At 40.1% G+C, this 13,448-nt stretch overlaps 1 protein-coding gene across 1 annotated transcript; it reads right to left on the minus strand.

Annotated features, from left to right (window-relative positions):
- Positions 1-9,202: 9,202 nt before the first annotated feature.
- Positions 9,203-11,485, minus strand: fam43a (family with sequence similarity 43 member A). Its single transcript, XM_030131913.1, has one exon. The coding sequence runs from the start codon at positions 11,280-11,282 to the stop codon at positions 10,236-10,238; it is 1,047 nt and encodes a 348-aa protein (XP_029987773.1). The 5' UTR covers positions 11,283-11,485; the 3' UTR covers positions 9,203-10,235.
- Positions 11,486-13,448: the final 1,963 nt, after the last annotated feature.

Genomic DNA, 13,448 nt, shown 5'->3' on the forward strand with positions numbered 1-13,448 from the left:
CTGAAGTCTGACACCCACAACACACTGGGTCAAGGCAATCTAAGCAGAGAGGACACTGGTCCAGTCCCTGGAAAAGACGCCTACTGGTACGATAAGGTCACTGAGCATTTTCTTAAAAAGGAACGGAGGGCCGAATGTATGTTTAAATAACTTGACGATTTTTTTTTTTTTTTTGATGTAAGCCAACAATGAGCTTCCCCTGTCTGAAAGACGAGCAGCCGCCACTGATACATACATACATACAAACACATATACATACATATATACATACACACATACATACATACATACAAATATACTGTACATACATACATATACACACACATACATATATACATACATACATGCATACATACACAGATACATGCATGAATACATACAGACATACACACACACACACACACACATATATATATATATATATATATATATATATATACAGTACAGGCCAAAAGTTTGGACACACCTTCTCATTCTTCGCATTTTCTTTATTTTCATGACTATTTACATTGTAGATTCTCACTGAAGGCATCGAAACTATGAATGAACACATGTGGAATTATGTACTTAACAAAAAAGTGTGAAATAACTGAAAACATCTCTTATATTCTAGTTTCTTCAAAGTAGCCACCCTTAGCTCTGATGACTGCCTTGCACACCCTTGGCATTCTCTTGATGAGCTTCCAGAGGTAGTCACCTGAAATTGTTTTCACTTCATAGCTGTGCCTTGTCAGGGTTACTTAGTGGAATTTCTTGCCTTATTGATGGGGTTGGGACCATCAGTTGTGTTGTGCAGAAGTCAGGTTGATGCACAGCTGACAGCCCTATTGGACAACTGTTAGAATACATATTATGGCGAGAACCAATCAGCTAAGTAAAGACAAACGAGTGGCCATCATTACTTTAAGAAATGAAGGTCAGTCAGTCTAGAAAATTTCAAAAACTTTGAATGTGTCCCCAAGTGCAGTCGCAAAAACCATCAAGCGCTCCAACGAAACCGGCTCACATGAGGACCGCCCCAGGAAAGGAAGACCAAGAGTCACCTCTGATGCTGAAGATAAGTTCATCTGAGTCACCAGCCTCAGAAAACGCAAATTAACAGCAGCTCAGATTAGAGACCAGATGAATACCACACAGAGCTCTAGCAGCAGACACATCTCTACAACAACTGTTCAGAGGAGACTGCGTGAATCAGGCCTTCATGGTCAAACAGCTGCTAGGAAACCACTGCTCAGGAGAGGCAACAAACACAAGAGATTTATTTGGGCCAAGAAACCCAAGGAATGGACATTAGACCAGTGGAAATCTGTGCTTTGGTCTGATGAGTCCAAATTTCAGATCTTTGGATCCAACCGCCGTGTCTTTGTGCGATGCAGAAAAGGTGAACGGATGGATGCTACATGCCTGGTTCCCACCGTGAAGCATGGAGGGGGAGGTGTGATGGTGTGGGGGTGCTTTGCTGGTGACGCTGTTGGGGATTTATTCAAGATTGAAGGCAACCTGAATCAGCATGGCTACCACAGCATCCTGAAGGGACATGCCATTCCATCCGGTTTGCGTTTAGTTGGACCATCATTTATGTTTCAACAGGACAATGACCCCAAACACACCTCCAGGCTGTGTGAGGGATATTTGACCAAGAAGGAGAGTGATGGAGTGCTGCGCCAGATGACCTGGCCTCCACAGTCACCGGACCTGAACCCAATCGAGATGGTTTGGGGTGAGCTGGACCGCAGAGTGAAGGCAAAAGGGCCAACAAGTGCTAAGCATCTGTGGGAACTTCTTCAAGACTGTTAGGAAACCATTTCAGGTGACTACCTCCGGAAGCTCATCAAGAGAATGCCAAGAGTGTGCAAAGCAGTCATCAGAGCTAAGGGTGGCTACTTTGAAGAAACTAGAATATAAGAGATGTTTTCAGTTATTTCACACTTTTTTGTTAAGTACATAATTCCACATGTGTTCATTCATAGTTTTGATGCCTTCAGTGAGAATCTACAATGTAAATAGTCATGAAAATAAAGAAAATGCAAAGAATGAGAAGGTGTGTCCAAACTTTTGGCCTGTACTGTATATACACACACATACATACATACATACATACATACATACATACATACATACATACATATATGTATGTATAAAATAATGATGTACAAAGGGATAATGTGGATGACAACAGGTGTCTGGATCAGCACTTATGTTGGTTTAATGGTAGAAAATTCATGTTCCTTTCACATTACATGTGTTTTCCTTGTAATTTACATATTTACTTCTTGGATTTTTTTTTTTTTTTTTGCCACTTAGGGGTAAGGAACCAAATATGGTAACTTCATTAACCTTGACTTTCTAAGAAAAAAAAAAAGTGAAAAATTTCACAAAAGTAACAAGTGGTTCCAGGTACAACAAACCCCACCCCTCACATGTATGCATGTCTATGCATGTGCTGATGTCATCATATCAGTTGCCTCTATATATGTGCCTAGTTTGGAGTAAACTGAAACAACATTAATGTTTTTATAGACATGTGAAATTTTGCTCATTATAAGTAAATAAAAAAATTGAACTTTTACCTAATTTCAACACAATGTTATGACATTTATTCTGGGTCACTGGCAATCTATAAACCACAGTAGTCAAACATACAGCCCATGGGCCAAAACCGACCCACCAAAGGGTCCAGTCTGGGCCCTGGGATAAATCTGTGAACTGCAAAAATTACACTAAAGATATTAGTCAGTTTAGTTCAGGTTGTACATTCAACACAATTCAATCTGAAGTGGATCAGAACCAGTGAAATACTATCATAATAACATACAAATAATGACAACTCCAAATTATTTTATTTGTTGTAGTATAAAAAAAAAGTAACAGTATATGAACATGTTTACATTTACAAACTATTATTTCACAAAAAATGTGAATGACCTGAAAAAATGTGAACAAACTTAAATGTCTTCAGAAAATTCAATGTAATTGGACCAATATTCTGCCTGTTATTAAATGTTTTGTGCGATTGTAATGCACATGTGTAAATGATAAACCGATAAACTGAGGTAGAATATTGTTAAAATTGCACTTGTTTTTCTTAAGACAATTCAAGTTGTTCATGTTATTCAGATTTTTAAGGAAACTTTGTAGATGTAAACCTGATCTAATATAATTTTACTTTATTCACTGTTATTATTTTACTGGATTTCACTGGAGATCCAATTGGGCTGAATGTGGCCCCTGAACTAAAATGAGTTTGACAGCCCTGATCTAAGTCTTTGAGGGTAAACTGTGAACTGAGTACATTTAAATACACATGTGACTGATATCCAGGTAACCCCCCAGAGATTAGAGTCCACCGAGCTGGGACACAGAGGGCTGGAGAAAATGTAGGTCAGGGAAAAGAATTCACCCAGAGCAGGACTGTCAAAGTCAGTTTAGTTCAGGGGTCACATTCAGACCAGTATGAGCTGAACTGGGCCGGACCACAAAAATACTAACAGAATAATATAGAAATATGTCAACTCCAATGTTTTCTCTATGTTTTAGGGTGAAAAATGTAAAATTACATTGTGAAAATATTTGCATCTACAAATTATGCGTTAAAAAAATGTAACTAACTTAAAGAATTATGAACAATTTGAAATTTGTTAAGAAAAATAAGTGCAAATTGAACAATATTCTGCCTCGTCTTCTCATTTATACATGTGTATTATAACGAACACATCACAGTGGATCTACAAATGCACAGAACATTTAATAACAGGCGGAATATTGGTACAATTACACCAAATTTTCTGAAGACATTTCAGGTTGTTCACATTTTTTCAGGTTATTCACATTTTTTGTGAAATAATCGTTTGTAAATGTAAACATATCCATGTACTGTTACTTTTTTTTTACACTACAACAAATAAAATAATTTGAAGTTGTCATTATTTATAGTTTATTATGATAGTATTTCACTGGTTCTGATCCACTTCAGATTGAATTGTGTTGAATGTACAACCTGAACTAAACTGATTAATATCTTTAGTGTAATTTTTGCATTTCACAGATTTATCCCAGGGCCCAGACTGGAGCCTTTGGTGAGCCAGTTTTGGCCCACGGGCCGTATGTTTAACATCTGGGATACACAGGCCTGTCTTTAAACACCAGCTGTGGTAGAAGCACTGGTGCAGCACTGTTAGCTGCTGGTGCTAGTGCATGTGCTAACAATATGACGCTACCTTCAGAGTAAGTCCAAGCAGTAATCCTAAAGCTGCAGCTGGAGCAGAATGGGCCGACACCGCAGGAGCAGGAGAAGGGCAGAGCCAGGGGTTTGGTTTGGGGTTACTATTTCAAACCCTGCACAGATTTCCTTTGACAAGCCACAAAATGGCATCAAAAACCTCAGATTTAGACTGTGTGTGTGTGTGTGTGTGTGTGTGTGTGTAGGTGTGTGTGTGTGTGTGTGTGTGTGTGTCCACTGAAAGCATATCAATTAATAATGAGCCTCTGTGGATGCTTTTCATGAGCCCCCCCCCATCCCATCCACACTCTGAACACACTGAGCTCATGAAACACCAGTGTATGTCACTCCAGTTCTTCTGGCATTTGGCTGATATTCCTACGCATTATACGACCTTTCACATGTTATTCAACACCATTTGATTGTGTGTCAATTTACACCAAGATCTCCAGTTCACATAACTAGGAATGGGAATCGAGAAGCGGTTCTTTTTGAGAACCGGATCCCGGTAGCCCGATTCCTTGGAATCGTTAGCCTGCCTGCTTAACGATTCTGCTTATCGATTCCACCTTCGTTGCACATGCGCGATGACGTCATGCGTACACTGCATTGTTTTGGTCAGAACGTAGCCAACATGGTGTTGATGCAGAAACGAACGGTCTAAACAGACGACACCAGGTCCACTGGAACACTGTCAAAGCTTCCATTTCTTCAAAAGGGTGGAATCCCAATCTGCTCAAACATTTGTCCACAGCATGTGATTCATTTACAGGAATGTCACGTATTTGATACTTTGCAACGCTTGTGAATGTAGCGGCAGAGTGAACGCTGGGGCCAGTTCCGGTTCAGATGTGGGCAACAAACGTCGTACCCAAATACACGTTTCTGAAGGTAGGGGAAAGGAAATGAGGTGCACAACAACAGGAGATGAGCCGAGCCGAGTCAAACTGGTTCCATGTAGTGGAAATGCGACAATAGAGGAATTAGTAAAGCGTCTTAAGTTTCACTTTCACTGCATGCCGCTGCCTGCCCCCCCAACTGGGCCTGACGTCATCTGTTATTATTATTTGTACATACTGTGTATGGTGTATTTTCTGTGCAGATGGAAATATAAAAGACAGTTAATGCAAACACACCCGTTTGTACTCTTTTATTCCCTCACACAATGAGAATCGATAAGAGAATCGATAATGGAATCGGAATCATTAAATTCTTAACATTCCCATCCCTACACATAACCCTAACCCTCAGTGCGTGGTATTTGATGCAGTGTGAACATACATGTGGAAAACTCCTAATGTGTGCAGGTAACAGCTCAAATAAACAGTGGAGTGTTTGTCATGTTGTTCTGAAACACATGAATATCCTTTAGTCTGTGGGTCTTCCATCTACCACAGTGGGAGTGGGTGTTTTTGGTGAACACCTCAGTATGGCCCATGGGTTGGTCTCAGCTGGGGAACTACTGAGTCCAGATCCAACATGCCCAAATCTACCTCCTTTGGACTGTTGGCTCCCTGCTTATGTCTTCTACAGGTCTGGTGGGGAGCAGTGGGATGTACTGTTACTGCTACTGCTGTTACAGCTGCTACTGTTACTGCTACTGTTACTGCTACTGCTGTTACTGCTGTTACTGTTACTACTACTGTTACTGCTACTGCTGTTACTGCTGTTACTGTTACAGCTGCTACTGTTACTGCTACTGCTGTTACTGTTACTACTACTGTTACTGCTACTGCTGTTACTGTTACTACTACTGTTACAGCTACTGCTGTTACTGCTGTTACTGTTACTACTACTGTTACAGCTACTGCTGTTACTGCTGTTACTGTTACTACTACTGTTACTGCTACTGCTGTTATTGCTGTTACTGTTACTACTACTGCTGTTACTGTTACTACTACTGTTACTGCTACTGCTGTTACTGCTGTTACTGTTACTACTACTGCTGTTACTGTTACTACTACTGTTACTGCTACTGCTGTTACTGTTACTACTACTGTTACTGCTACTGCTGTTACTGCTGTTACTGTTACAGCTGCTACTGTTACTGCTACTGCTGTTACTGTTACTACTACTGTTACTGCTACTGCTGTTATTGCTGTTACTGTTACTACTACTGTTACTGCTACTGCTGTTACTGCTGTTACTGTTACAGCTGTTACTGTTACTGCTGTTACTGTTACTACTACTGTTACTGCTACTGCTGTTACTGTTACTACTACTGTTACTGCTACTGCTGTTACTGCTGTTACTGTTACTACTACTGTTACTGCTACTGCTGTTACTGTTACAGCTGCTACTGTTACTGCTACTGCTGTTACTGTTACTACTACTGTTACTGCTACTGCTGTTACTGTTACAGCTGCTACTGTTACTGCTACTGCTGTTACTGTTACTACTACTGTTACTGCTACTGCTGTTATTGCTGTTACTGTTACTACTACTGTTACTGCTACTGCTGTTACTGCTGTTACTGTTACAGCTGTTACTGTTACAGCTGTTACTGTTACTGCTGTTACTGTTACTACTACTGTTACTGCTACTGCTGTTACTGTTACTGCTACTGTTACTGCTACTGCTGTTACTACTACTGTTACTGCTGTTACAGCTGTTACTGTTACTGTTGTTACTGTTACAGCTGTTACTGTTGTTACTGTTACTGTTACTGCTGTTACTGTTACAGCTGTTACTGTTGTTACTGTTACAGCTGTTACTGTTACAGCTGTTACTGCTGTTACTGTTGTTACTGTTACAGCTGTTACTGTTACAGCTGTTACAGCTGTTACTGTTGTTACTGTTACTGTTGTTACTCTTACTACTGTTACTGTTACAGCTGTTACTGTTGTTACTGTTACAGCTGTTACTGTTACAGCTGTTACTGTTGTTACTGTTACAGCTGTTACTGTTACAGCTGTTACTGTTGTTACTGTTACAGCTGTTACTGCTGTTACTGTTACAGCTGTTACTGTTACAGCTGTTACTGCTGTTACTGTTGTTACTGTTACAGCTGTTACTGTTACAGCTGTTACAGCTGTTACTGTTGTTACTGTTACTGTTGTTACTCTTACTGCTGTTACTGTTACAGCTGTTACTGTTGTTACTGTTACAGCTGTTACTGTTACAGCTGTTACTGTTGTTACTGTTACTGTTACAGCTGTTACTGTTACTGTTGTTACTGTTACTAGTACTAGTAGCTATCTATCCTTCCATCCATCCATCCACCCTTCCTTCCTTCCTTCCTTCCATCCATCCTTCCCTTATCCTCCCTTCCATCCATCCATCCATCAAATCCTTCAATATTTCCTTCCTTCCCCAGCAAGAGGTTTGGGAGGGTTAAGTGGGTTTTGTTTCTTTTTTTTTTTTTCTTCATTTTTTTCTTTTTTATGTTTGATATACCTGTGTGTATTCTGTATTTGAAATTTAATAAATATATCTAAACAGAATATTTCCTTCCTTCCTTCCTTCCTTCATACTGCTGCTACAAGTCTATCTGTCTGTCTGTCTGTCTGTCTGTCTGTCTGTCTGTCTTTCTTTCTTTCTTTCTTTCTTTCTTTCTTTCTTTCTTTCTAATAAATGCTGATAAATCCATCAGTAAAAGCTTCAATGGACAGACCAGTGCATGTGGGCGTTGCCTTAACAGTAGTGCTGGCTCTTTGTGGGTTCAAAGGCCCATGTGATGCTTTAAGTGCTTGTGCTTGTGGTGACGTCCTCTCATGTGGCCTCCTTCCCCAAGGCCAGTCACAGTGAATGAGCCTTTAGTGCTTTAACCACATCACTTGTGCAGCTCCTTCCCTGTCAGATGAGTAGTGAAACAGGGAGGGAGTCACCAGAAGGATGTCCACAAGTCATGCATAGATTTGAACCCATTAAGACCCACAGCTACGTTTATGGCAGATCCGAAATTCAGTTTTCTGTCTATTTTTAACTTTCCTTAATTGATTTATTACCATTTACTCTAATATTATGTTCTGTATTTTGCATTTTTAAGTGAAAATCATGTATTTCCCTATATTTAATGTACAGATCATGTAGATGTTCATTAAAGCTCAGATTAAACTTGATGGTTTATATATCAGAAACAGAGAAAAACTGAATAAACAGTTTCTTTTTCAGTCCAGTCTGTCATTAACTGAACATAAACCCAGTGTGTCCATCCACTGTCATTGATCCAACTCCATGGGTTTTACTGGTGAATCAATGTTGTAGAAGATGACGGTGTTTCCACGGTAACTACGGAGCCTCTGAACGGCCAAATATGGTCATATCTGATGACCATGAAAAGATGAAGAACTGTATTTTACACCAATTATTGACATGGATTGATAGGATTAGTGGATCAACAGGTATTAAACAGTTTAGATCTGTAGATGGTTTAGGTTAAAGGTGGACGTTTGGGTCTGTAAGGGTTAAAGGCGGACATTTGGGTCTTTAAGGGTGAAAAATAACACAGATGCCACTGATTCCTTTGATGACTCATCTCTTTTGTAAGTTTTGACTCTTGCTGTAAACATCCACTAACACTGGTCTATGATGTTTATAAATGATCTGTCTCAGATTAAATGTGTTAAATGTTCCATATTTTAATCAGATTGTTAAACTAATGACCAAAGTGCTGGTTTTCTGCTGTTTTCCAGGTATATGATGGTGTGTTCTAAATGTTCCACTGATAGAACCTGTCCAGTCCATGTATTGTCATGTGCAGACAGTGTTTGAAGTAGATCTGACACTAATATTCATCTGGACTTAAACCCATTCTATCATTAATTCAACTATTTCACTTTTTGAGTCCAGACTGTATCTGTGAAACTACAACCAACCAGCATTTCAGACTGGATTAGTCTGGATCAGACTCACACCTGGTCCAATGGCACTACTGTTATTCTGTTTGTATCTGACCTGTGTGTATGTGACCAGTGTTACTGTTACAGACACTATAAAAACAGGACCAGCTGCATTTCCAACACATATCTACACCAACCAGGACACTTTTATATTAATTTCTGTTTATTGTTAAGTTTCTGAGGTTCACATAACAAACCACATTTTTTTGTTCTTTAAAAAATAACAAATTTATACTTTAAACATCTTACTTAACATTTTACATAATACATAAAAGGTGGTTTTCTTTTGCACAGCAAAGATATGACATTCATGTTTCAGACAACATACCAACAGACATTATATGTACATGGTAGTCAACATAATGAATGAGCTCCACAACAGTGCAAAATGAACAGAAATGAGCAGGCGGGCACAAAAGCACCCCAAAACCAAAATAAGGACGCCTTTAACGACCAACAGAACCACTAAAGAGGAAATGTGCTTTAAAGTGGAATGTTTTCTGATCATGATGGACATTTTTCAAAAGAAAAATGAAAAAGAAAATGTTATTTTCAAGAGAGAAAAAACATCGGGTAAACAAGCCTGAGGCTCCAACAAATCCTCTTAAAAGAGATGGAATTAGTGTTGTACATCCTAATGCGCACTGGGATTCTGTCCGTTCAACTGTCTCTCAAAATAGACAAGCTTTTTTTAAATGGAGTTTAGTTTTTTTGGTTGTTGTTGTTTTTAACCTCCTGAGACCCAGGAAATGTCCAGAAAGTACAAGATTTGGCTTTTTGTAATTAAATAACTGCCTACATTGGAAACATCATGATGCATCAGACCCTTTTCTGGCCTGTCCTTTGGTGGACAGGTTTTATTTTGTACAAAGCTGTTTAACTCTTGTCCTCACATGGACAGTAAACCCAGAGCTGGGTCTGAGGAGGTTCACTGTTGTATTTATTTATTTAGACTTTTAAAGTAGAACTCATTTGCCCAAAAGTATGCGCATGTGCTGGTTTTTTGTCCTGGAACCATTAGAGGTTTGTATCGATCCTTTCAATTAGTTGTCGAGGCACAAATCAGACAAACAGAGTCCAGAACCTGGGGACAACAGAGGACAGGTTTCCAGTGGAAACATCATGGCTTCACAAATTCAACGCATGCGCGGCTCCTGCAGATGCCAAACACATTCTTAGGCAATTTCCTGCACCTTGACCTCCTGGAAGCCTCCTCCTCCTGGGGGGGCCGCGGGGGGGTCCTGGTTACTGTCTATGGAGGACTCGCTGCCCGTGCTCTCCCCGGACAGGAGCCTGGTGACCCTCAGGTCCGCCTTCAGAGTCTGCACGTCGTTTCCGATGCTCATCTCCACTAAGTCATTAATGATCTGAGTTAATTCCTGTTTGCCGTTGGACACGCACTCATTGTCCAGGATGTCCTCACACTCAAAGTGCATGGCCGCCTTCTCCTCCTCCTCCTCCCCCACTGAGTCCTCCGTGATGGAGCCCAGCTTGGGTGCGCTCCGGCTCCGCTCCACCGGGGGTTTGTAGTAACACTGTCCGTTCAGCAGCTTCCGCAGCGGCACCAGGGGGATGCTCTGCTCCCCGATCAGCTGCTGCTGCTGGTGCCGGGCGTCGTCCCGTCTCTTCAGCCTCTTGAACTCGGCCAGGGCCGTGGCGGAGGTCTGGTAGAGCAGCAGGGCCATGGCCTTGGCTTTCTCCGGCTTGGACACCAGCACCGCGTGGCAGCGCAGCATCACGGCTTTGTGCTTCATTTCGTGCCGGTAAATCCACGCGAAAATCTTGGGGAGCCTGGGGTCGGCCACGCAGTAGGTGATCCGGTGCAGCAGGTACAGGTGTCCCGGCCTCCGCGCCTTGTCGTCTACGTGCACCATCCGGATGCCCTGGGAGCTGATGGTCAGGCGCATCTTGGTGCCGTTCTTGCCCATTTCGCTCTTGCCCCAGATCTTGCTCACGGCCACGTCCGTGCACCCGTCCCCCTTGGACTGGATGGTGGTGGCGTTGCCCAGGTACAGCACCGTGTAGGTGGGGTCCTCGCTGGTGATCTTGACCTTTTTGCGCTTGGACTTGAACATGCTGCCCACCCTGCTCAGTGCGCTCTCCGGACACGACCTGGCCAAAGAGGTGAGCGCAGAGTAGTGCAGGCTGACCGCATAGCCCTTCTGCTTGGACTGCTTATCTTCCTCTATCAGGTCGAACTTATTCTTCTTCCACGGCAGCATTATTCCTGTTTCCAGTCAACAGCGACCCAGTCTACTGACACAAGAGGCTTGAATTCCCGCTGAACGCTCCGAACTGTCCTGTCCGGTCATGGATGGACACTGTCCGCAGAGACACCGGACTTTATCTGTGCGTCCCGGCTCCTCCTGTCCATGGTGGCGGCTCCGTAGCCTGTCATCGCCGAACACAGACTCAGACTGAAGAGCGGAGGAGCTGTGCTCTTCTAATAAACTGGAACTAACCATCTAAGAAACTGGAACAAACCATCTGAGTGCGACTGTGGGGGGAGGAGGACACAAACACAGACAGTGGATGTGTCCACCACAGACCCAGGGAAGGACAGGCTTGGGCTTATTTCATTCAATAATTGCCTGGATTTGAAACAATATAATGCAACAGCTTTTTCAGATGCATTTCTTAATTACTTTTTAATCAATTTCTTGTTTTATGGAAGATTCTTTGCAGTAGATAGTGTTTTGTTTTTTGTTTTTTTTTTTACTTTTGTCCCATACAGAAGAAAAATGCATTGCTGGGTCTCAGGAGTATATTTATTTATTTATTTGTTTGTTTGTTTGACTTATAAGTTGAACTTGTGCAGGTCCAAACATACTGTTTATCAGTTGGGTACTTAACATTTACGAACGTGTGCCATTGGATTTTTTTTATTTATTTATTTATTTATTTTTTCCAGAAATGTGCAAATATTTCTCTTGTGAATTGGATGTCTTAATCTATATGGTATTTATATATATTATTTGATTAGATTATTATTATTATTATTATTATTATTATTATTATTATTATTATTATTATTAAACTCTGCCTTAATGATATGTTATAGTTTAACAAGATTGTATCTCACAGCAGGCTGTATATAAGTTATATCAGTGACATTTAACTTGTGATTAAAAACGTTGTTTTGAATATTTCTTTTTCCTCTGGTATTTAACCTACATTAAAATTGCTGACAAGGACGTATTTTATCACACACACAACCTCAAATGCAACATAAAAACTTTAACTACTGCATTAACTACTGTGTTTTCACTGAAAATGTCACTGATATTGTCAGTATTTTTTATAACTTAGCTCTAACATCTTGTGGTATTATTATAATTATTAATTTATTAGTTATTTAAAATGAATAATTATTCAATCAAAAAGGCGACAGATCCACTTGCTGACTTCATCACAGCGAAACATCCTCTATGACACAGAGGAGTCTCATTTTACTTGTTCTGTGCTGCCATCTTCAGGTTCACATTAGAAAAGCATTTTTTTTTTTTTTTTTTTTTTTTTTTTTTTTTAATTACTTTTTTATTATAAAAAATACAGTTTCTCATAGAGACAACAAGAAATGCCATGGCACTACATACATCAGCATTTACAAAAAACTCAAGGCATTAAAATAATAAATGCAATATTCATAATGATAAAACATGAAAAAACAGGCATTAAAATAATAAACACATTTCAGCAGCTTCACAAATGGTTTCCACAGCTGGATGGAGTTTCTTCAAAGATTCATAGAGGAGAAACATATTTGTAGTTGGTTTTTCAGACAGTTTCAGTTTGTCAGTTGTTTTTTCCATTTGTTTTTGTGGTTTTTACCCAGAATGTGAATAATATTAACCTAAAGTGATGTATCTGTGTTGAGAGTATTTTTTATTTAACATTATATCTTTAATGGTTTAAGATCCCTACATTTATTTTGGAACCAGTTGCACATCTGAACAGAATTTCTGAACCACTTGGCGAGAAAAGAACAAATGTTCCATTTTTTCTGGACCTTGTGATAAAAGTCCCAGGGTTCAACATCAAAACCAAATCTATCCCTCAATGCCTCAGCCCATGGATAAAAATTATTGATGATTTTAAGTAATATTTCTTTCACTTTCTGGCCATTTTATAAATTTCCAGTATTTTTCAGACACTATTGAGTTGTATATTTTATGTTTTAGAAAGGCATTTAAATTGTGTGTGTGATGGTGAAGAAGAGTTTAATATTTATTTGTCTGTTTTGTAAAGCACGTTAAATTTGTAAACAGTATAAGCTGAATTTAGTTGTATTTTTGTGACTGTCTTGGAAAAGGACCTGTTATCTGTACGGAACTATTGTGGTGTTTTCCTTTTTCCTTCCGGACCCATTTACTCGTTGAACAACAAGT

This window comes from Sphaeramia orbicularis, chromosome 4, assembly GCF_902148855.1.
Source record: "Sphaeramia orbicularis chromosome 4, fSphaOr1.1, whole genome shotgun sequence".
Taxonomy (NCBI): domain Eukaryota; kingdom Metazoa; phylum Chordata; class Actinopteri; order Kurtiformes; family Apogonidae; genus Sphaeramia; species Sphaeramia orbicularis.

Coding starts and splice junctions, on each gene's coding strand:
- fam43a (XM_030131913.1), bottom strand. CDS start 11,282: ATGCTGCCGTGGAAGAAGAATAAGTTCGACCTGATAGAGGAAGATAAG.